This window comes from Ceratosolen solmsi, unplaced genomic scaffold (genome assembly GCF_000503995.2).
Source record: "Ceratosolen solmsi marchali unplaced genomic scaffold, CerSol_1.0 scaffold29, whole genome shotgun sequence".
In the NCBI taxonomy this organism is placed as follows: domain Eukaryota; kingdom Metazoa; phylum Arthropoda; class Insecta; order Hymenoptera; family Agaonidae; genus Ceratosolen; species Ceratosolen solmsi.
In genome coordinates, this window is record NW_011948417.1 from 10,520,453 (window position 1) to 10,546,626 (window position 26,174).

The following is a 26,174-nucleotide window of genomic DNA, read 5'->3' on the forward strand; positions in this document are numbered from 1 at the left end:
TTCCTGCATACATCCTAACACGAACAAATTAGATGTATACGTTTTCGGTTTCTTGTTACATATCTTACATAGTCGTCTGCATTATTAGTGCAAAATTTAATTAATCGTGTTTTTTTTCTTGTTGTTTTGCTTTTCATGTTGTTATTGACAAAAAATTGATTTTCGTTAAGTTTTAATTATTTATTTCATTATCTACAATGGGCCGAAAATTTTAAGGGCGGGTGCGGCCCATGTCTACCTGCACCCCGCCATCGCCGTTCCGTTAATTTAATTTTGTTATGTATTCTAAAATGATCTTACATCGCGCGTCCATTTTATTTCTTGAATGCTTTAATTTTATAATATTCATTACAATTTTTTGTTTTTTACAAACGTTAAGATCTTAGAGATGCTTAATTTGCATCATCATTGAGTATGTAATGTAATTGAAATGTCACACCGTTTAATTATATGTGTGCATCGGCTTTCCCAACTTTTTACACTCGAAGCTGATAATTTATTTAAGAATAATTATAATTATTACTTTTTTATTTGTATTTAAATATTATGAAATTAAACTGATTCTGTTTTTATACGCATTATCGTAAAATTCAAAATAAAGTTAATTTTTTTTAATTCAATTTTTTCTCATTTAGTTAATTGTATTTAAACATTCAATATAGCTTCTTACACAAATACATGTGCTTCATTTATTATTCTTTTTTCATTTTATTGAGCATTTAATAATATTTTACACAAACGGTCAGTAAAGATAATGGTAGTGCAGTGACAGTGCAGAATAAGCAAATACTGTATTTGGTAATAAATTATGCGAATTTAAAGATCGAACTTTCAATTTCATTATTAAATATTAAATACTCTGCACTTACTGAATGTATGAAATAGAATTCAACTCGCGTATCGTTTTTGGTTTGCGAGCTATGAAATTGTCAAGACAAGTATGTTTTTTGCTTCAACATTGATAATGTGTTACTTGGTATTCAAGATATTTTTTTTTTAAATATTTGTTATACTTTTATATGTAGGGTACAATGATATGGAATTGAAATGTAGGGCGGTTTTATATTATGGAGTGTAACATTTTCACATTTTTTACATTTTCTATCATATATATATATATATATATATATATATATATATATAGTGATGTGTAATTATGACGTGAAGACCGTTTTATAGTTGGTTTATACATTTTTTTTTAAATTTCTTAACGCTTCTCAGTGGTATAGATTATCTGATGGTAATTTTGTTCCTGTTAGTTTAATTATTTTTATTTGCATTGTTAAAGCTTAAAGAAGATTCTTGATTTCATCATAAAGAACAAGTACAAGAGCACCACCAGTACCACGAAGAACGTTGGAGAAAGCACCCTTGAAAAAGGCACCACTACCTTCACTTTTATAGATGGTTGCCCAGCAGTTAGCAGTACTTGTGTACAGAATTTCCGATTTCGCACGACCGGACTGCATCATCATACGTCTACGAACGGTATCAAAAGGATATGAAATGATGCCGGCAACGGTTGTGACGACCTGTTCATGACAATATTTCAGTAAATTATATTATTTACATACTTATACATAATAAATTCACTATAAAATTAAACATTAAAAAAATATCTTTTATTAACATTTTGTTGAAATTCATTTTAGTGAAAGTTGATATAACTTAGAATGACTAATTTTGAACCATATAAAAATTTTGTTTCAAACATTATTTTTAATGAAATCATAATTTATCAGTTTTTTTTAAATGAAAACAATATATCAAACTTTCAAGTTGAAGGTTTTAATTCTTTCAAATATTTCGTTTTTTTTTTAGAGTAAAAAAGAATCGAAATTAAATCTAGTTTAACTAAAAATATATTTGAGAGAAATACATTTAAATTACATATATTGAATAAACTTTTATAAATTAATAAATTCATAGAATTTTCATTTAAGTTTCATGATTTTATAACGAAGCAAAAATTTTAATTTAACTGAATTTCTAAAATACAGATTTTTAATGTAATTTCTTTACTAATTTATTATAATACACATTTTCAATAGTTTTTTTTAATAAAGTTAAAATAACATTAACACTTTTGATAATAACGTAAAGAAATATGGAAAATTTGTTTTGAAACTATTCACTTTTATGCAACTTATTTAAATATGAATTATTAATACTAAAAGAACAATAAAACTAGTGATACAAAACTGAATTACTTAATATATTCACTTTTTAAAATGAATATAAACATCTTTTAAATAAGAAACGATATGTAATAATTTTTATGAAAACAATAATTAACTACTAACCTGTGCAATACCCCAAGAAACAAGGAATGGAGTTTTCTTCGGATCTGGAAGCATGCCACGAGCGGTATCGTAGAAACCGAAATACGATGCGCGATAGATAATGATACCTTGGACTGATACACCAAATCCTCTATAGAGTCCTGAGAGACCATCAGATACGAAAATCTTTTTCAAACAGTTTCCAAGACCTGTAAATTCTCGTTCTCCACCAGCTTTACCAACATCGGCAGCCAGTCTACGTATATATATTTATGATGTAACAATATAAATTTTTATATTACATTAAAATTTTTTATTTACAATTAAACTAAGATTATGTTAATTATACTTAAAAAATCTAATAATTAAATCAATCATTTTCTTTTAAGGAACAAATATGGTATTTCTGTTAATATTTATAAACAAAAAAGATATTTCGAAATTTTTAAAAGATAAATATACAAACAATCATTATGTAATTCATAAGTATAAATAAAACATTTGATTTTCTGATTATTCATAAGATTTAAAAAATTTTTGTCTTTTTGAACGAAGAAATTACATTACAAATTAAAGAACAAAATTTTACATATCAAAATTATTATGTATTATCTGGATAGTGATAGTTCAATGAGATACATTACCTGGTTCTGGCAAAGTCAAGTGGATAAACAAAGCACAAAGATGTAGCTCCTGCAGCACCACCAGATGCTAGGTTACCAAGAAAGTAACGTCCAAATTGAGTATTTTTGTCAACTCCACCAAGGAATACTGATTTATACTTGTCTTTGAACGCGAAATTAAGTGCCTGAGTGGGAAAATAACGGATGACGTTGGCCAAGTTTCCACGCCAAAAACTGAAAAAACCTTGTTCCCTGGGAATACGAATGAAGCAATCAACCATACCTGATAATAGAAAATTTAGTGTATTAGCTTAGTTATTTGAGAAAATATTATGTCAAGTTTAAGCTATATTTCTTTTTCAAAATTAATTAAAAATTTTTAAATAAATAATTAAATTTGTATACATAAATAAGAGTAACTTTGAAATACTTTATGTGTACATAAGACATTTTCTTTTAATAATGAATTATTTTTAAAAATTAAATTAATATTTTGAAAGTTATTTGGTATAATGGATATTTAATCATTTTAAATTTGTTAATTATTTTGCTAACTCTTTATGCCGAAATTTGTATTATTTAAGTAACGAAATATATTAAATAATAAATTAGATTTAAAGAAGTAATATTCAACAATTTTTAATGATCAAATATAATTAAAGAAAACGCTGTAAATTTAATTTTATTACACTTAAAGATTTCAAGAAAACGCATTTAATTAAAAAACAATTTTTTTCGATACTGCATTTGTATCATGTATATTTATCCAGCATAAAAGAGGAATAATGATTTTATCTAATAGATTTAATTATACATATTATGACATACAATTACTTATGTAAAGTTGTTGATAATGTAATCGCTTTAAGAAATGTTAGTTAAGACGCGATAAACGTATTTTTATTTAGTGACAAAATTTTTTTCAAATTTAATAAGTCATTAATAAACCACAAATAACAAAATAAAAGTTCTGTTATCAATTAATTTACAGTTAATTTTTATTTTAGCAAATTAATATTCAAATGTTGTAGAGTACTTTATATTATACAATCTTTTTGTGTACATATACAAGCATATTTCAATTCTGTAATTTAATTTTTTTTTATATAATTTTAGTGCATTATCTCCACTACTTAAATATGATTTTTAAAAATAATTTATAATTAATGCACAGAAGAAAATTTTAATAAAATATATTAAAAAAAATTTTTTTTCTGAATTAAATTTTGTACAATCAACACATTTAATACCCTATCTTTTAATATGGTATATGCTGATATAAATAATTGTTTTACAATTTTTAAACTTAATTTATCAAAAGAAAAGATAAATGTATAATTTAAAATCATTCCATTTAATAATTAAGATAATATTTCTTGATATATATCTTTAAAAAAATGTAATAATACACAGCTTTGACAGGTTTCTTTAATTAAATATATTCATAGCATTGGCAAGTTTTCTATTCTAAAACATTTATATAACAATATATATATAAGTAATTTTATGTATTTTATTATAAATTTTAAATTGAAAAATTTAACCATAACATTAATATGGCATATTAACATAAATTAAAAAATACAATATATTGTAATATATTTTTTTTTAATATTCAATTATTATATAAGCAACAGGAATACACATTTGACAAAAGTAACATTAGAGAGTACAAGATAAATTTTAAAGATTAAAATATGTATTTTTCAATTAAATTAGTTTTTCTAACTGTAGGTAAATTGTTAGAAATTTTCTTTTATAATTCAATAGAACAAAAAATTTTATTTAAAATTGTTTTATTTCAATTTTATTTTATTATTATTTTATTACTTTTTAAATACAAAGATATATTATAATTTTCTAATTCTTGGCTTTATTGAAATAAAAATTAAACAACATTTTATAATTAAAATATTTAATTAAATATATTTATTATGAATTTATTTATTTTTCATGTCATAATTTAAGAGATGAAAATCATTAATATAAGCAAATACTCGTATTTGTAGAGACGATAATTTTGTAACCTAGAAAAATGTTTGGATAATCTTCAAACTTGCGCTTTTGAAATACAGTTGACTATGCTAAGAATGCTGTACATTCTTAGCTGTGAAGGTCAGGGTCTAACCTAAACCTAATGCAGACATAACATAACTCACGTACATGCAGCGAATACGATCAATATAATTTGAAGCCAATATATGCAGCAAGATATATTAATAGTATAATGTTTAATTTCTATTATTTGATTAAAATAATTAAAACAATACTATTTTATAATTAATATTGTTGATAATTTCATAATGAATATTATTCTAATAATTAATGCTTGGGAATGAAATAATTATAAGTTAACTATTACACTAAATTTATTAACGATTAAGTCGCAATTAGCAATACATATTCACAAATATTAAATTAAAGATAAAGGTTATTCGAATTGAACAAGAGTATTATTGATGGATTCTACATAAAATATATTATGAATTATACAATCTTAACAAAGTTTATAACGTTCATACGTATTTCGACAAGTAGTACGAAAACGCACTAGTGATCTCAAAATTAAGTTAATCAATATTAATTTAGATTCATTTTAAGTTGATCTAGTAAAAATAATTTAGTTTGAAATTTTAAAAACAATAATTTAATTCTATAAAAATGAAGTTCCATAGTTAATTTTTCGGTATAACACATTTATAAGTATTCACTTAAAATCGACGTGACTGAACCCGCCATATTGGTCCGCATCGTCATTGATCGCATACTGTATACGAACTATTCACGCGTGTACTACCTGCTGTTTCTCTTTCACACTTATAATACAATACTTTTCAATCATATTTGAATTTTTAATCGGATTGATTATATTCTAATGAATTCTATCATAGCTTTTCACAGAGTTAAACTAAGTTTATTAGCTTTTACTATTTAATAATTTGTGCCCCCTGCCTATTGAATTGTACATTCAATATTATGCGACTGCCTTTTTGTTTCCTTTATCAATTTAATGTTTTGAAAGCGATGTAAACGATAAGTTTACTTATATAAGAGATATCTATCCATATTAGAGCACCAATATATTAAAATATGAAGATACTATATTTTTCAACAAGCATTACATAATACAGAATCGATTAAATATTTTATTTAGATTCTTGATTTTTAAAAGAAATGACGAAAGAAGTTTAATTAAACTAGATGTACAATTAAATTCAGGATGCTGATCATGTGTCGTTGATACACTGTCACTACTTCATTCAACTGTACTGTATTTTCCTGTTTCTATTCATTGTAGAATGTACATATGTATTTTATTCTATCTTACTCGCATGCGCACCCATATCCACACCCACACACACGCACTGGGACTCGAAAATACTCTCTTTGAAATTCCATTTATTTATTTCAATTTCTTTGACTCTGTTCAATCTCTCTTATGTGTGGCACCGCATATGAACACGAGGCAGTCATTCGAATCTAAACTATTTTCAATGAATGAATGTTGACACTCAGAAACATTCGAAATATTGGAACACTTCATCTGATATTGATATTTCAAGAATGTAAAAATTAAGTAGAGTATTATTATATACTCACCTTTGTAGCGCTTGTCCTCAGCGATTTGCTTGGAGATATGCTGAACTTGGAGCAACAATTTAACACGCTCAATAGGCGCTACAGCGGTTTTAGAAACGGCAGCGGCAATTCCACCGGCAAGAAAATCTTTGGCGAATGCCACAGGATCTGTTAGACTAGACATTTTGTGAGTTAGGTGGTTGACGTGAGAAGAGTTAAAAACGGGTTAAAAAGAGGAATAGAGGAAAGTCTTGACTCCTATATCGAACGCGCGCCGGACGACGAGTGAGCGAGGCAAAGTTCTTTTCGGCTCAGGAGAGTCTCTACTAAAAATAGACGCGTAGGTCACGTGTTCATCTTCTGCGCAGATCCCGGTTACGCCTAATGTACCTCGCCAAACCAGAGATCATTAAGGACGTTGGAAACTTAACGCCTATCAACTTCTTTTAGTATCTAGAAAAATTCTATTTGCGAGCTGAATATATTATAATACATTGATTTATTTTATCAGATAATACTTTTAACTTTAAATAGTAATGAACATTCAAATTGCATGAAAAGTTTCCGGTAACGATGAGCCAATCAAACAAATACATGAGTTTTTAATGAGTTAAGGCAAGGATTATTACAAGAGACAGCAAAGTGATTGGGATAATGTATCAAAAATTTATAATTTTTCTAGAATAGTTTTATTCACAATTTTTGGAATCAATATTTAATTAAAATATGATGATGATAGATAATAATATGCTGAGTTTTCAATTTTGTTAAATTAAAAAGTTGAGCAGCTTTTAAATGTCCCGCTTTAAAAATATAAAAGAAAATTTCTTTGATCGCAAGATGGCATCATCGGGTGATCTAATAAATCTATTATGATCCACATTTGCTATTAAATTCTACGTCAATAAGAAAACAAATAATCACAATTTAAATAAATAGAATTAATTATGTAATCATAAATAATAATATTATGAGATGAATAGTAAAAAAATGTAAGAAAATAGCTATTAAATTTTGAAGCTCGTAGACATAAAATGTATAGAGTTGCCATTATTTTGAAGTTCATGAATAACGTTATATGCATTTAATGTCAGATCATTAGTACTTGTAACCAAAATACTTTTTTGCTTTATAATTAATGCATAATGAAAACTCCGTTTCTTATTGCCCAGGCCTCATTATTAATAATTGGATTAACGCAGTGATTGATATTTGTGCACAAGAGTTAAATAAATGAATGAGCAACTAGTATTATGTTTTTACTCAATACAATGTCGTTACATCCTTTCGCTATAAATGATCTATATGTATATAATATTTTATTTAATTTTTTTTCAATAACCTCTACAGGTACAAATCTTTCATTGTATATATAATAAATAGGTAAAATCGCCACATTTACTGAAATAGAAATTATTATTGTCCGTACAATCTTACTTCGTTTTCATCAATTTATGATTTCTTAAAAACAATTAGAAATTTTTAACATATTGTGGAAAAAAATGAATACCATATTATACGTATCGACAAAATTAATTTAATATTTATACATTATATTTTTTACATATATTTTCTTAATATGCATTTGATCTCAGAAATTAATTTCGTACAATACTATATTTTAAATGTAATGAAATAAAATGGACATATAAATATTTATCATTTATCTTTTTATTTATCTCATTTGACTAGATATAGATTACATTAAAATTTAATATAAGCTTACAATAAAGTAATATTTTTAATGATCTAAAATATTTTTTTATTTTGACCATTTTTTGAAGTATAATTCATTTTAATGATGCATTAACTTTGTTTAATTAAATTACACAAAAATTGTTATTTCGTAAAATCTAAAATAAATATTTTTAGTTTTGACAGTACTATCGAAATAACTGTAACTGTAAATACTTGTTCGTTTCATTTTTAATTAAATCTTAGAAGAAATATTTTCAATCAAATTCAATATTTTTTAAAGTATCATAATTTACAAATACAAAAGTCAAAATTTAATTAAGATAATTTAAGTTAAACTTATATAGTTCCATAAAATTTCTATTACTTTGACAAATTAAAAAAAGAATTTTTTTTAAATATATATTGATTATAATTAATATAATTTTTAAAATTAACATTTATTGATTTAACACAGTAAACATATCAATTATAACCCAAATGTAAAAATGCTGTACCATATGATAAAAAATAGGCTATAGTTAATGATTTTATGTTTATACACATTTTTTATGAATATACTCATAATTTGTTAAATTACTGTTTATTTATACATGATCTTTCATTCAATCATTCAATCTTTCATTAATCTCTCTTAATATTTGTTTAGAATGTTGTTTATTAATTCTGTATCATTATTTATCGATTTCTCTTGATAATCTCATTCACTCCTGTGACCTCTTGTGCTCCATCTTTCATTATTCGGAAGTGACAGTATTGAGAGATTGACAAAAAGATGACAAATAAATGGGTCATCGGGGCATGAAGCAAGGGATTACGCAAAGACTTTTGGCGTAGTTCCAACATTGTTGGATTAATGCATAAATGCACGAGCCCGCCAACGTTCAATAGACTAACAGCATTGCGATTTGCAAGAAATTCATATATATTTATACATGGCACTCATGCAGACCTTGTCAATTGTCATAGCATATAATAAGTATATCTGCTGAAATGTATTGAAAGAATAGAGGACTTGCGTTCCAATTTATTCTAGGATACTTTTTATTGTTTATATAATACGTTTTATATAAAAGCAATTTTATATTTTCAAATTAAACAATTGATTTGTTGTAAAAAATGATACGTTATTTTTAGCGCTTTAGAAGAATTATTTTTAATATGAAAGATTTTATTAATGTTTACTATGCATTTAACATTTTGTACAACTTTTATATTTTCTTATGTTACTTTTAAGATAAGTCAATCAAAAAATTGAATATTCTAAATCAATTATTTATACTATGTTAATTTTTTTATGAAAACTCTTTTTTAATAAATTATATTTATCTGCATATATTACATTTTAGTATTTTATTAAAATTTTACCATTATTACATAATTTCATACCATTAATACATAATATTAGTGCTACGTATTAAAGCTATATAAAGATAGAAATCCAAATATCGGATAAATAAACATTACATAAAATAATCGGGTTGAATAAATTGGACCAAAAATATTTGTTAAAACAATTAATAATATTTAAAAATTTATTAAATATGTAAGACTCAAGATGTTTGAAGATAATAACAGAAGGTTTAGAAAAAAGACATATTTTGTAAATAATAAAATTGTCATATTTAATAATTTATTAAAAATTAATAGTAGTAAGTACCTCTTATCAAAAATAATATTATTTATATTGAAATTATTTATAATGCATTTAATTAAAACAGTATTCATTTAAGGAACCAAAAAAATTGAAAAAATAAAATATATATATTAATTGAAAAATAATTATGAATTTTTATATTTAATATAATTATGAAAGATATTTTATTACAATTGGAAAATATATATTTTACTGTTTTTTATTATAATAATATATTACATTTTTAATTGTTTCATTTAATAATATAATATAAAAAAACTTAAATGTTTATCATGATTTAAAAATTGGCCGAAAAAAATAAAAAAAAATTTATCTAATTAAATTAATTTTTTAATCAGTATATTAATGTTTTTTATATAATTTGGATTATTATTTATTAATAAAAGTTATGATATCTAAATTTTTAAAAAATAAGGAAAATGGTAACAATTTGTAAATAAAATAAAAATTCTTTTGGTACTGTTAATATCTACTACTAAAACATAATTGAATGTGTTTCAGATAGATAGCATTTATACGATTACATTGATAAAATAATATAAAAGATATTTAAGTATATTTACTTCCTTTTAATAAGCAAAATTATTATGATAAATAATTATGTTTATAATTATGTAAAGAAGTCTTTACAATTAATTATGAGATATATTAAAGTTTATAAAGTATATATTTGGCTTAGAAGAATTTTAGTGAAAAAGTTTTATTAAGGCAACTTGAATATGTGATGAATTACTTCAACGAACGTGTATACATTAATAATTGAAAAGGTTGTTCACTTTAAGCACTTAATCTCACAATACTTAAAATATTCTTGTATAACTTGTAATGTTACTATTGAATTGTAAGTTGAATTCTTTTATGTCACTGAAGATTTTCTTATTTTTGTTGATTTTATAGAACACAAGTTATTTCGTTTCTTACTTAGAGTATGCGTAAGTGAATTAAATTCTTATGTAAAAATCTGTATATAATAATATAAAGTGATATTAATATATAGCAATAAAAATATATAAAGACATATCGCATTTGCTATTAAATTTTTCAATTTATATAGTGCAAAATTATATTTTAACTCATTAAATATATATAGAAAATCTTATTTTTGCTTAAGTAAAAGGTGGTTTTAAATTGAAATCCTTTTCAAATTTATTAATAGAATATAATAATAATCAAAATATTTACTATAAATATATAATGAGAATTATTATATTTATAATATTAAGAGCTATGCAATAAATTAATATATATATATATATATATAATAAAGTCGTTTTATATACCAGGCATGAAATATCTATATCTAGACAAAAATGTTTAGAATCAGGAATATTAAAAATTGAATTTATAATTAAAAATAAATATTCCGATATTTTTAATTTGTCCAATATCGTTAACAAGTTTAATAATTTTTAAATAATGCAACTATCACAATTAATTCAAAAAAATAAACAAGGCAATAATCATTATTTAAAAGAACGCAGTTTCGCAAAAATGTTGACGGTACACATACAAATATGTGCTTGCATGTAGATCTATGTATTAAGTAACGAAAATACAGTAAAATTATTGTTTCTAATGATCACAGCCACGGAGAGTATAAAAAAACATTATTTTCAGAATACGTATTCTAATCTTGTGTTGATTTTCTATACGACTCCCTTTTGCAAATATCTCAATGTCAGACCTAGACAATAGTGTTTTCATATTCTACTATGATTTAATGAATTAGTATACTGCATAATTCTATAAATTTTCAGCGGCTTTATCAATATAAAATTATATTATACATTTTAAATATGACGTTAATTTAAAGCATTTAAAATCATAGGTTTATTAATTGTACAAATACTGTTATAAAGATGTGAAGTGTTACAAAAACAAAATAAGTAACATATTGATAAAAGAATTTAGACATGCCTTATTTATTTATAAATTCAAAATTTCAGTCACGAATATTATTTGTTTTTTACGTGAAGATTTATAATGAACTATTTATTAAAATAATTTTATAAATTGATATTTATTTAAATTAAATGTATAGATATTTGCGATTTATTTGACACTAAAGCGTATAGCTGTAGCTTGAAAAAAATAAAACAATAGGAATAAAACAATAAGAATAAAATATTTTAAATATGAATAGATAATTTTATATTAAATGTATTTATATTCGTTTCTCTATAATCTAATGGCACTGACAATAATTTTGGAACCATCTACATATTCTAATCATTTAATGGAATTGAAAACTTGTCGATTAATTTTATAAGCACTTACTATACTTATGTTAAAAATTTTATATTGACATGAACTCCATAACAAAACACTATTTATGGTAAAAATTTATATTGACGTTTTGAAAACTTTTTGACTTTAAAAACAAATAATTACAATTATAATACATGATAAATAGATCCTTTTATTTATCCAAAATTGTAACGTAAATTTGTACATTACATAAAAATTTGTTTTAAAGTAGACATCTTTTTTGTATTATTTCCAACTATGAGTTTTCATAAAATTTAAGCTATCTAATATTTGCACTATTTATATACCGGTCTCTTCTGCTTGTGTTTTTATATACTTTCCACTCACTCTCTTACACGTCACTTTCCAATTCAGATGTCTCATTATGGATTGATCAGATATTTTTAAATTGTAAAAGTTGTAAATAATTACTGTTAGAATTTATTCATGATTTTAGTAATAAATCGTACATCATATAATTTGTTAGATTATTTAAATATTCAAATAAAATAAAATATAAGAATTTAATTTAATTATGACAAATTAAAATTACTTTTTAAATTTCATTCATATTAAAGTATGATAATACAGGTAATATTCGATTATTTCTTTATTAATCATATATTGAAAAAATATTAATAAGCAAATATAAATCATAATATAATCTTTCATTCATAGAAAATATTCTTAATAATATTGCATAACATTACCATATAAAATTGTTCAATATAAAATCTAGTAAATAAATCTAGATAAGCTTTTATCATTTACATTTAAAACGACATAATTATATAAAAATTATGTTTATAAATATTTTCAGAGTAATAATAATAAATTTTGATTCTGTATTAAAATATTATTGCATATAACACATAAATATTATATTTACAATAAATAATTATGAGTCAAAATTCAGTATATATATATAATTTTTTTCAAAGTTATAATAGTTTTCTACTACAAGATTATGACGTATTATTAAATATATTAGTATTTAAAAATATTTTTATCCAAAGCAGATATTGTTAATAATAATATTTAAATTTCACAATATAAACTTGATATAATATTTCTTTTATAGTATTTTATGTTAATTATAGAAAAATTAATGATTAAAATATTAATTGAAAAATTAGATACTTCAAAACAGGTAAATTTTTTTTTCTTATCATTATAAAAAATTGTTATTATTATTATTTTTTAACTATTTAATAATATTTATTATTTTTTATTAAATATCCATAGCAAAATTATATTTCTTATTTTCAAAATTTTAATAATTTATTATTTAATTGATTTAATATATATTTATTAATATAAATATTAATAAATGAATGATTAAATTCGATTTATATAAAAATCATTATAATAAATTTAAATTGTAAATTTAAAAATTATGCACTAGTATATATTATATATTTTAAAAAATATCTAAATAAAAATGAACTTAATTTTAATAACTGTACATGCGTTTAATTCTGTATACAGTCTATAATATAAAAAAATTTGATAGCATAAATTGATTACACTATCTATATTATCTTAGCAATAACTAAGAATTATATTAAGATATATGTCTTCAATTACACGGCGGGAAAAAATGTTATAAAACATCCGTAAGGATTGAATGAATATTCAATACTTTTACATGGCAAATTTTAATGATATGTTGTATATATATAATTGATGTACTGTGATATTTTAATTATCATGAAAGATTTATTTTATTTATTAACTACTTCATTTACAATAATACTCATATTTAGAAACTAGGGACAGGTATTTGGATAAACATTTTGCTTATTATATTTTTTTTATAATTTAACGATAATTCTAACAAATAATATATATTCAAGATTAGTAAAAGATATTTAGTATTTTTATAATTATTGAAAAAACAATATTTTATAATAATAATATTCTATAATTCATAAAATCGTCAAAGAATAATGTAAATAATAAATTAATGATTGAACGCTAAGAAAGTTGGATAAAATTTATTAAAATGAAACAATTAAATTACATAAAAGAAAAATAAATATATAATAACTAGCAAATGACATTAAATTTCTACAAAAATTATAATAGTGATTAATCATAGCACAATATGTAATCAAATTAGAGAAATTGATGACATTGTTTAAAATTAAAAAAAAAACAAATCTAAAACACTTAATATTGATCGATCTGCAATAAAATATAATGCACTGTGCCATCTTACAGCATTTTCTGTAAATACTAAATGCAAGTTTAATAAAAAGAAATAAAGAATACAGGAATATGAAAAAGAAATGGCAAAGCATATAAAATTAATACTTGATTAAAAGTTTGAAGTTTTTTGCTTTCAACAATAAAAGCGTAAGCAAAAGTGATTCATCACGGTAATTCTATCATAATGATTATTAACTTGAACATTCTTGTATTTAGTTTTAAATAGTTTTCAAGCAATTTATAACCTTAAAGGTATACAAATCTTTAATAGATTCTTTATATGTTGTTTTTTATTGTTGATGATTTTGGTTATTTTTAGCCTTGTATTTACTATACAGTAATAATTAAGAAGATATAATTTATCATGTTTTTATAGATAGTGCTGTATTTTGACGATTCGAAAATTATGAGTTTTATTTTGATATTTTTGTATGCAGTCATTATTAACAGGTTCACCACATGTTATAATTATTTTTTTTAGTGCAAGCACTATTGTTATATAATATTTTCAATTTGATAATTCTATTAAGTACATCTGTTTAGAATTAAGGAATATAATTATTAAGATTAGGTTTGCTACTTTTATCTGTATTAATTAGGGGAAATTTTATTATACATTTATTTCAAATAATTTTCAAATGTAACAACTAATTGTATTGTAACTAATAAAATATTAAGAAATTGTATAGTTTTTAATAAAGTATATTGCAAAAATATATATTCTATGTAAATGATACTAAAATATTAAAAACTATATTCTCGTTAAAGTAATATTTTTAATAACCTAAATTCTATTTAAATGTTATTAATATATGAAAGTTTATTGTAAATTTTTAATAATTAAATTTGTTTATGACCATATTTTTGTTAAATTATAATAATTAATATTAAATTATTTCAATTAAATTGTAAAATATTAATATTTATATGCTGTAATATTATATAAATTATACAAATGTATCATGACAATAATAGCTTAATAAAGTTCTTTTTTTAATTATATTATTTTTCTATAAAAATAAATACACAAATTAAAGATTAATATAATTCTAGTAAATTATTATTTCTGCCAATTTATAAATAATAAATAAACGAGTATTTTAATTAAAAATTAATATTAATTATTAAAATTTAAGTAATTGGTTAATAAATTATATTTATTGCATTACTATTATTTGTACTTAAAAATGTACTTGATAATTATATATTATTAGCATCATGTTTTTATATAATTTTAAAGTAATAGTACTTAATAATTTAATAATATAATAGAAATCACAAAACAATCTTTTTTAAGTTTTCATAGAAATGTCTTGATATAAATTAAAGTGATGTTGCCTGAAACAGAAGAAAATGTTGCAAATATGACAGAAGGTTTGTAAATGTATTATTTAATTTATTGTATATTTTAGAAAATCTCAATTTAATATTTTTATTCATTTAAAAGAATATCTTTTAATAATAAAAGTTGTTTGTATATCAATTTTTTTAGTATTTATTTATTTTCTATAAAAATAAATAGTTTAAAAATATATAAATACATAAGATCTAAAATAAGAAAAAATTCATTTTATAGAGGATGAAAATCAACCAGGCTATGAGTATAGAACACAAAATGGTAAATATATTTTGTAAACTTTAAAAGTGATATCCTAATTGTATTAAATTTGTAGTCATTTTTAATTAATTATATTATATTTTATTCTGAAATTGTTTTTGAATGGATAAATGAAAATTTATAAATAATAACTTATTATGAAGTATTATAAAAAGATATTGCTGTTGCTATATATATATATATAACTTTAACATTCCATATAATTTAATAAGTATATTTCTAAACTATTTTTATTATAAATTTTTAACGCAGCTTTAACATTTTATTATAATTAATAAACAATAATTTAAAAAATTAATATTTTTCTGCAACTCTATTTGAATTTATATTCACTTTTTTGTATCTCTTACAAACTTTAGCAGTTAAAATCAGTTATCTATATTTAAGTGAGTTAGTTCTATCATCTATCATTGTACATATAAAATGAGGCTTCGTTTTTAATTAATTTTAATGTATTTAACAAGTACTAAATTTAAATTTGGAATTTTTTGTCTTATTTTAGAGACAATTGATTCACGAGTAGTTCAAGGTGAAGATCTTCACGAAGAAATGACAGAAATGAGTTTTTCTGGATCATGTCAAGATACTTTATTAATTCATGGCTTAGGGCAAAGGGAAAATAATGATATTACTAGTGTTTGCACTACTAGTACTTGTGTATCAGACCATGGTTAGTTAATTTTTTTTAAATATTAATAACATTTTAAATTATTTTCATAGAAATATAAAATTAATATTTTCATAACTTTAATTATTTAATGTTATTTCAAATTTTACCAGAAAAACATATATATTGTAAATTTAATTGCGTTTAAATAACTTATTTGATAACATTTATTGAATAATAATCAAGAAGGATTTAGTTAAAAATTTATAATGCTGATTAACTCCTTTTGTATCCTATCTATTAATTACTGTTTATATTTTAATTTAGTTTTATGTGGTTATACATATTTTTATATTGTATAGTAATAATTAAATAACAAACTTTCAATAAATTATAAAAATTTTAAATTATAAAACAGAAGAGTAAATTCAAACAAAATAATTTTTCAATCCAAATTGATTATTACAGAGTCTAATTCTAGTAAAGTAAGTATTGTGACTGTTGTATTTCCGTGGGGTGCTCAAAAAGAAATAATGAAATCTCAGCAAATTGAGGATAATAATCTTCGACCAGGGGAGTTTGTGATGCAATCCCTATTTGCAGATTTTACAATTCAAGCTGAAAAGAAAATGGAAGCTGTTATGACAGAAACGGTAATGTTTTTTATTTATGTAAATTACTTTTTACTTGTATAGTGTGTACTTAATGTAATATTTAATGAAATGTATTATTTTAAGTTTTAATAAACACATTTATGTTAATGACTTATAATAGAAATATAATGTAAAAAAATAATAAAAATATTAATATACATAAACTAGTATAATAATTATATGACAAAATAATTATACTTTTGTTAGGAAAAGCCACTTTCTAAAGTTTTACAAAGAGGTGAAGATTCTCAGTTTGATCAACTTTTATCTGCCTTTGGATCGGTCGCTGAACATTGTCTTCCTTCCATATTGCGAGTTCTATTTAATTGGTATGAGAGGCAATTTATTGATCATGGATCAGATCAAAAAAAAATTGCTGCTGCAAAAGAAGATCAGAAAGGGAAAAGGTAAATGAAAGATATTACAATTTAGGTTTTAGAACATTGTAAATAATATATAGATTATTTTATAAAAGTACTCTAAATTTTTATATTGTATTTTATATCGAATAATATATTTTAATTTTAGTATAATGTATACAATAGTATCAGGAAGTGTAGAAACAATTGAAAAAAGTGAAGCTGATCTACTTCAAGAGAGAAGAGATTTGGCAGTAGAATTTATTTTTTGTTTAATGTTGATTGAGATATTAAGACAATTACCATTTCATCCAGGTCATGAAAATTTAGTTTTATACATTGAAAATATTGCTTTTAAGCATTTTAAATATAGAGAAGGGTTAGTATTTAGTAATTAAATAGTAATAAATTTTAATAATTATCAATAATTATGTAATTATTATAGCATTCAAAATGAACCAAATGCAGGAAATATTCATATAATAGCAGATTTATATGCTGAAGTAATAGGTGTTCTTGCACAGTCTCGTTTTATGTCTGTTCGTAAACGTTTTGTATTAGAATTAAAAGATTTGCGCGCTAAAGAGCCTGGTCCACATACAACACAGTGCATAATTTCATTATTGATGGGTATGAAATTTTTTAGAGTTAAGGTAAATTAATATTTTATTCAAAATGGTTACATTATCGATTGTAAAGATTACTTAAAATGTTAAATTTTAGATGGTGCCTATAGAAGAGTTTGAAGCATCTTTTCAATTTATGCAGGAATGTGCTCAATATTTTTTAGAAGTAAAAGACAAAGATGTAAAACATGCACTAGCTGGTTTATTTGTAGAAATTCTTGTTCCTGTTGCAGCTGTAAGTAAAATATTATCTTAATTATATAAGTTAAAATATTTTAACGCTTTTATTATTAACTTTTTTATATACAGGCTGTGAAAAATGAAGTTAATGTTCCTTGTTTGAAAAATTTTGTAGAAATGTTATATTCTACGACGTTAGATATGTGTACAAAAAATAAACATCGTCTAGCACTTTTTCCATTAGTTACATGTCTCTTATGCGTTAGTCAAAAAATCTTCTTTTTACAAAATTGGCATTATTTTTTAGCAATGTGTCTCTCTCATTTAAAAAATCGAGATCCTAAAATGTGTCGTGTTGCTTTAGGTATGTTTTGTATTTATAATTTTCTTAAAATATATTAGTAAATATAAATAGTTTGATTATACAAATATTTGAAGAATTTTTATAATAATGCTATTGAATAATTTTTATAACAATATACACTTGTAATAAATTATTTGTCTATTAAAAAATAAAAATGAAGATATTATAACAATTTTCCAACTATATAGACCATAAATTATTAAAAATATATTGTAAGTTATTGAAAATACAATGTATAAGCATACTTTTTATGCTATCATTTATAGAATGCTATTTTATAATAATATTTAAAGTTTTTTTTCTTCTATATTAACTTATTTTCTAATTTTTAAACAATTAAAAATTTGAAATTCATTGGAAGAAAAAAAAATATAAAAAAATCATTAATTAATTGTAATTTTTTTCGCAGAAGCTCTTTATCGTCTTCTATGGGTATATATGATTCGGATAAAGTGTGAAAGTAATTCAGCAACACAAAGTCGTCTACAAAGTATCGTAAATTCGTTGTTTCCAAAAGGCTCGAAAGCCGTAGTGCCTCGTGATACACCTCTCAATATCTTCGTAAAAATTATTCAATTTATAGCACAAGAAAGATTGGATTTTGCGATGCGTGAGATTGTCTTTGATTTACTTTCCGTTGGTCGACCTGTTAAAATTATTCTTACCCCCGAACGTATGAGCATTGGTTTGCGTGCATTTCTCGTTGTTGCTGACAGTCTCCAGCAAAAGGAAGGTGAACCACCAATGCCAAGAACTATGGGTGTTCTACCAAGTGGAAATACAATGCGTGTGAAAAAAACATATTTAAACAAGGTTGGTAGAATGTTGGTGGAACTGTTATTCAGGAATAAAATTTAATTATTGATAAATTATAAATTAATAAATTAAAATTAATAAATAAATGATAAATTGATAAAGTATTAAAAATTAGTATTCAATTTTATGAAAACATTACCTATGTATTTATATTAAAATTGTTAATACGAATTACGTTTGATTCTTTCCATTCAAATTATTAAATGGGATGATTGTTTATATTAATTTCGAACAATTTGCAAATAATTTAGAAATTTGTAATTTGGAAGTTAATGTTTTATATAATATATTTTTATAATAATAATGTCTGTAAATCATTGTAAAAATTAAACATTTTTTAGTTTCAAATTAATGTTTACATTAATTTACAATTAATTTACAAATTACCTAAATTAATGTTTGATTAATAACAGTACTGTTTCTTGCTATTATTTTGGAAAAAATAAAAAATAAGCTAAAATTTGAAAAGCAATAAATAATATAATTTAATTGCTAAAGATGGAAAATTATTTATATTTGTAAATATATTTGTAAAAATAGTTTTATTATAAATGAAATATCTTTTATATGCAGATGCTGACGGAGGATACGGCAAGGAGCATTGGTATGTCCTCGTATTTTCCTCATGTACGACGTGTTTTCGTGGATATCCTGCGAGCTCTTGATGCACACTATGGACGACCCCTCATGATGACGAGTACACAAAACATGAATAAGGAACCCGATGAGATGATTACTGGCGAGCGTAAGCCGCGCATTGATTTGTTTCGTACGTGTGTGGCTGCAGTACCGCGTCTTATACCTGACGGGATGACTGGACCCGAACTCGTTGACATGCTCGCGCGACTCACTGTTCACATGGATGAGGAATTGAGAGGCCTAGCTTATCAGAGCTTGCAGACACTTGTTCTTGATTTTCCAGATTGGCGACAGGATGTCATACTTGGATTCACACAGTTTTTAGCTCGAGATGTACAGGTAAGTTATTTTTAAATGGAGATAAAAACTATTAAAGAAGTGGTTTTCTTGATAATAATTTATTAAATATTCAAATTTTTAATAACTATGATATTAAGAAATAGTTATACTTCTTCAGGACACATTTTCTCAATTACTTGATAATGGGTTACGTATGTTATTGCAATTGCTGACTTGTTGGAAAAATGCTTTGGTGAATCCAAGCACTAAAACAAAGGAACAGCCGGTCGATAGCATGAGATTGAACAATCGGATAATCGTCGATGTTGGACTAAAGAAAAACGAAGTTGCAAATCAGAAAGTTGAATCTGTTCCAAACGTTTTTCATCTTGTGGAAGGTTTTTCTCTTGTAATGCTTTGTAATTGTCGATTATATCCTCGACGTCTAGCCGTTCACATTTTAAGGGAAATCAAACTTTTACTAAAAACATTTGGTAATTTTCTTGAATAGTATTTCATTTTCAAATAAAGTAAAAAATAATCATAGATTTACATTAAATCATTAATTTAAATTAAATGTACATGAATAGCTATTTATATAGAATTATTTCTACATTTATAAAAGCGAAGAATTCGTTTTTAATAATAATATATATAAATTAAAATTTGACATTTTTACTCACGATTTTTATTTTAACAATTTGAGTAAAACAATTTATATTCTTAATTTATATGTTTTAGCTAGTTTAGAAGATGATCAACCAGTAATTGATGTAATTGACGCTTACTGCCCATCAGTTTTAGAGAAGTATTATTATATGCTTCCACCTGCAGAAAAGGCAGCTGCTGCTTCAACATCAATTATTGATTTACAATGGATTGCAGATAGAAGCAGTTGTGTCTGGACAGCTGGTGAATTAATCTTCTTCTTCTATTTTTATAAATGATTATATTAACTTTATTGATTAATATCATTTAAATTTTTAGGATTCCATGATGAAAATAGCTCTAAAAGCTCTTCATTATTAAATTTAAATGGAGTTGATCCATGGAGTAGTTGCTTATTTACATTTTTAGAAAAAGATAGAGTTTTAACACAGTGTCCAAATGCTATTGCTCATTCATGGCCTATAGTTTTCAGTCGTATAAATTCTTTATTTACTGTTATTGATCCTACGTAAGCATTTATTGATTGTGTAAAACAGTTTATAATAGAATATGTCGTTGTATTTGACTTAATTGAAAATTCATGAATATAATTAGGCTCATTATCCTGATATAAATATTTCATTTAATAATATTTAGTAATGATTTTCAACAAACTCTTTTATTTCTTACTATTTCAGACCTGTAAATGATAATAGAGCATCGCTATTGCGAAGTTCTACAGCCATTCGTAAACCATTAAACGAAAGAGATGTTTACATGCATGTTTGGAAGAATTATTTAACTTTTGGTTATCGTGTTATACCTCCCATTCCAAGCCCAATAATTCGTTGTGCGAGTCCAGATCTAAGTTTAAGGTAAAAATATGTATTTGAGCTTATACGTCGTACAATTGCTTCTAATACATAATTTTGTTTAATAATGAACTCGTTTAATTCTAAAAAATATAGAATTTGTAGTGTTTTGATAGACTGGTTATATTATACAAAATCGAAACCCATAACTTAATTGTCTTTTTATTGAAATCAATTTCATAGCTGTAGCTATGACATTATATTTTTATTTAATTTTTCTAAATTTATTTTGATTTCTGGCTTTATTTAATAATTCTTTTTATATCACTAATAAGTTATTATTTTTATATGCATTTTTGTATTATAATTACATTCTTTTGTTAAACTTTGTTTTTCAAATAAAGTTTATAAATAATATTCTGTGTTGTATAATTTAATTTGGAAAGTGTGTAACATTTTTTATTGTATTGTAGAATAAAAAAATTTATCAGATGCTTTTGGCTTGAAACATAAGTATAATTATTGATAAAAGCAAAGAAAATTAATTTTGTGCAGAAGGAGAATTTTATAATAATAAAAATCAGTAATATAGTATAGAATCATAAAATTTATATAATATTCAAAAGAAATGTATTTTTACAAAATTATTTTATAATCTGTAAAATAATTTAAAATCATACATTAAATATTGACAAAATATTTGTTTAATATATACACATACTGAAAATATTTTTAAAAAGTTCTTTTGATTAAAAACATTTTTATATAATTACGTAGTTATTTCTTTAATCATTGGTTAAATAACCATTATAAATTATTTATTAGTCATAAAAAAATATATTTCTATTAGAATCTAATGCAAATATGAAATAAATGTACTATGAAAAATATTTAAAAAGTAATTTTGGAATAAGTAAACAAATGTATATTATAAAATTCTTATTATGCAGATTTACCTATAGACAAATATATTTATTTGGCACTATTATTTATAACTACCACTTTTTATTAACACTGCATGATAATCGTGTTTGTTTCATTTTTATTTATCGTTAACATTTTTCACTAATAATGAGATTAGGCTTAATTGGAAAAAATATGCTATGATTTTATTATGAAAATTGCTTTATATTAATTAATTACTTGAGGTTGCATATCTTAGATTTTATAATTTAAATACTATTCAATTATTATCGGAAAACTTTTATTGATAGACGTTTTTACAAAACTGAATTTATTTACAAATATTAGTAAATGATTATATAACTATAAAATAAGTGACAGAAATTGCATCTGAAACTATAATAGAGAAAAAATTTTTATTTTTCGTAAATCAAATCATTTTTTTAAACGTACATATTAGTGTAACATTATCATAATAAAATTGTTCAACTGTTAAGAGTGATCTATTGATTATAATCAGAAAAAGTTGAACGATTCTCGTAGTACACTGTAATGCATACTCTAAATATAGTGGTCAACATACGGTGGAGTTTGGTGTATTGTGCATGAGTAAGGAGTTAAGTCAGAGCCTGGAGAACCTCGGTGGGGCACAAACCCTACCGAGCCGCTTTTCCGTACCGTCCATATCCGGAATCTACACGAAGCATAAACGGACAAGGTGAGCTCTAACTAATTGAGACAAAACATTGATGCAACTTCAAAGAGGGGGGAGGAATAGCCTTCCATAAAAAATGCACATCATTTTTAAGAGTAGAGTATTCTTAGATTATATACAACACACATAGCGTACTTTATTAAAGTACTCAAATAGAAAAATAAGGTCTTATTTTTTAGAATTTTGAAAAATTGTCCTATATTAATTTATTAATATTATAACAAATAATTTAACAGCTTTTAACCATTAATTATAGCACTTTAAATCAATATGAAAGTAAAAGTATTACATATTGTACATATTTCTAAAATTTAGATTTATTATAATTAATACTATTTTTATAGATTAAATTTAATTAAATCATAAATTTTTCATATTTTTCAATTTATGAAATATATTCGTTCCAATTATGAATTAAAATTTTGTATCATAACATAATGAATTCTTCAAATTTGATTGAATACATTAAATATAAGATTTTGAGTTTGAAAACTTATCGGTGTATTTATAATTAAATATATAATAATTAAATGAATCTTAGTCAATATAACAAATGAATTTTTATGTGAAGACATGAGTGTATTTTTTTGCATAAATTGAATAATTATTAAATTGATAAATGAAAGATTTATTATAATTTTATAAAAAATGGAATTAAAATATACTACAATAAATGGTTTTACTGTTGCTAATATACATGTAAATTAAATGTATTAAATTAATTTTATTAAATTCATATAATCTTATTTATTTTAAGATATTTTTAATTTAAAATTATCATTAAAGTTATCTATTTAAAGTTGTACTATATTATGTATTTACAGTTATGTGATTAATATAATTATACTTAAATTGCATGATTATATATTTATTTTATCAATTTAGGATGCCATTAGTAGAACTGCATATTGTAGATCTTTGTACGTGGTTTATGCAATTCTTTATTATTTAATGGCAATTTTACCATTATTCTTATACGTTTTATATAATTTTGTCTATAAAATGAAAATATATAAATGTATAAAATACATTATCATTAATGATTTGAAAATTTTTAATTATTTATCATAAATTTATTAGTAAACGAGTAAAATTTTTAAATAATTAAGATATAATTTTCTTATCATTATTTTTAATTAAATACTTAAATATTTTCAAGCTCATCTATATTTAAAAAAAATATTTATATTTTAGAAAAAGATCTTTTTTATAATTTATTTAAAAATTGAATCAATCTAATTAAAAATTTATTTAATTATCTAAAATGATTGACTTTTTATAAATATTTATTTTTAATTTTGTTTTATATTTGGATAATGAAAAGACAATGTTTTATCAATAGTATGCATCTTGAATTAATACCATAAAATTGAAAACAGATATTTCTTTTAGAAAACTCATCATTTTGCACCTTTTTATTTTTCTGAAAATCTGGATTCTGCTAAAACTCTAATGCATATTTTTTAATTGATAACAGACCTCTTTTATTTTTAAAAAGCAAAACTTAATAAAGTTTTTTGCTAAAAGTTTTTGTCCTTTATTTTTCAGTTCATCTCCGGACAGTTTATCGGCAGAACGAGGTGACAATAAAGCACCCGGAACAAACGCAAATCCATCCGCATTTTACAAGTTAACGGTTCCGTTGTTAAGATGTGAAACTATTGATGTACGTGATGCTGCCGTTTATGCAATTGGGAAAGTGAATGCTGATGCACTCAAGTAAAATATAGTTTACTTTAAATGATATATTATATTTATATATTTATCTTTTTTACATTTTTGTAAATTAAAAATATATATTTTTTTAAGATTTAATGAAAAGTTTTTCCTTAAATAAAAAAACAATAGACTCTATTTTTTTAGAATAGTAATAAATATATAAAAAGTTTATTATTACCTTTAAAAAGTCAATTATTATTAATTTACAGAATTTAATATTAATCTATTGGATTATTGTGTCCATGTTGCCTATCTATTCGTAAGCACATTTAAAAAAAAAACTATAAATTGTTATAGTTTAGTTCCTTTATAATAAAAACAAAATGACAGTTTGATATTTTTGACTACTCATAATAAAAATAAACAAAATTGTATGACTACAAAAAACTAATTTTATTTCATTATGCATTGCATAATAATATTTTTAATGTAAAAATTTTAATGCACACCCGTGCACACACTTATACATGCACATACATAGTGTATTGAATATATTCTATGTATTTTAATAATAAAAGAAATATAATAAATAATTGCAGGGATTTGATGGAAGAACTGGTACCTTATATTCGCGAAGCTGTTGACCGCAAGCAAGAAAATATGAGGCGACGTAGAAGGCGTGATGCATTAAGGCTTCAGCTAGTGCGTCTGTTAGAATTAATTGCTGAATATGGAACTTTCGGAATTTGGTAAAAATTTTGTTGGAAAATTTGTTTACGAATTATATTATATAATCAATATTTTATAAAGAAAATAACTAGTTCATTTTTTCTTATACTATAATAACCACTGAATTTTAATATTTCTAATTTAACTAATTGAATTTTGCATTATTCATAATTTAATATAACCGTTAAACGACTAAATAATTTATTATGTGGTATTACTTAAATTAGCAACTTATTTTTAAATATTTAAATTACATATAGTTAGGTTATTGAT

At 22.8% G+C, this 26,174-nt stretch overlaps 2 protein-coding genes and 1 long non-coding RNA gene across 3 annotated transcripts in view; 2 read left to right on the forward strand and 1 right to left on the reverse strand.

Annotated features, from left to right (window-relative positions):
• Positions 1–979: 979 nt before the first annotated feature.
• Positions 980–6,790, reverse strand: Ant (ADP/ATP translocase). Its single transcript, XM_011496556.1, has 4 exons — positions 6,506–6,790; positions 2,927–3,188; positions 2,304–2,538; positions 980–1,532 (listed from the first exon to the last, which is right to left on the reverse strand). The coding sequence occupies exons 1-4, from the start codon at positions 6,666–6,668 to the stop codon at positions 1,290–1,292; spliced, it is 903 nt and encodes a 300-aa protein (XP_011494858.1). The 5' UTR covers positions 6,669–6,790; the 3' UTR covers positions 980–1,289.
• LOC105359838 (uncharacterized) lies at positions 2,494–3,003 on the forward strand. The gene is made up of 2 exons (XR_912787.1): positions 2,494–2,559; positions 2,903–3,003. It is a non-coding gene; the product is annotated as an uncharacterized LOC105359838 (long non-coding RNA).
• A 7,555-nt stretch (positions 6,791–14,345) lies between the features above and the next one.
• Positions 14,346–26,174, forward strand: part of fry (microtubule binding protein furry) — a 45,849-nt gene continuing 34,020 nt past the window's right edge. The window contains exons 1-19 of the mRNA XM_011496557.1: positions 14,346–14,464; positions 15,592–15,668; positions 15,871–15,912; positions 16,415–16,582; positions 16,988–17,172; positions 17,380–17,579; positions 17,701–17,910; positions 17,977–18,184; positions 18,255–18,392; positions 18,467–18,701; positions 19,111–19,514; positions 20,091–20,495; positions 20,614–20,929; positions 21,177–21,347; positions 21,423–21,612; positions 21,782–21,958; positions 23,370–23,516; positions 25,062–25,232; positions 25,772–25,921. Of these exons, the coding sequence (XP_011494859.1) occupies positions 15,626–15,668; positions 15,871–15,912; positions 16,415–16,582; positions 16,988–17,172; positions 17,380–17,579; positions 17,701–17,910; positions 17,977–18,184; positions 18,255–18,392; positions 18,467–18,701; positions 19,111–19,514; positions 20,091–20,495; positions 20,614–20,929; positions 21,177–21,347; positions 21,423–21,612; positions 21,782–21,958; positions 23,370–23,516; positions 25,062–25,232; positions 25,772–25,921 (3,560 nt within the window). The 5' untranslated portion in view covers positions 14,346–14,464; positions 15,592–15,625. The remainder of the gene's footprint in view (positions 14,465–15,591; positions 15,669–15,870; positions 15,913–16,414; positions 16,583–16,987; positions 17,173–17,379; positions 17,580–17,700; positions 17,911–17,976; positions 18,185–18,254; positions 18,393–18,466; positions 18,702–19,110; positions 19,515–20,090; positions 20,496–20,613; positions 20,930–21,176; positions 21,348–21,422; positions 21,613–21,781; positions 21,959–23,369; positions 23,517–25,061; positions 25,233–25,771; positions 25,922–26,174) is intronic.

Excerpts from the sequence above, each read along its gene's own strand:
- Ant (XM_011496556.1), bottom strand. The coding sequence starts at position 6,668 with ATGTCTAGTCTAACAGATCCTGTGGCATTCGCCAAAGATTTTCTTGCC. Across the intron at positions 3,189-6,505 it reads TGAGGACAAGCGCTACAAAG|GTATGGTTGATTGCTTCATT; the intron begins GTGAGTATATAA and ends TTCTATTATCAG. Across the intron at positions 1,533-2,303 it reads TTTCTTGGGGTATTGCACAG|GTCGTCACAACCGTTGCCGG; the intron begins GTTAGTAGTTAA and ends TGTCATGAACAG.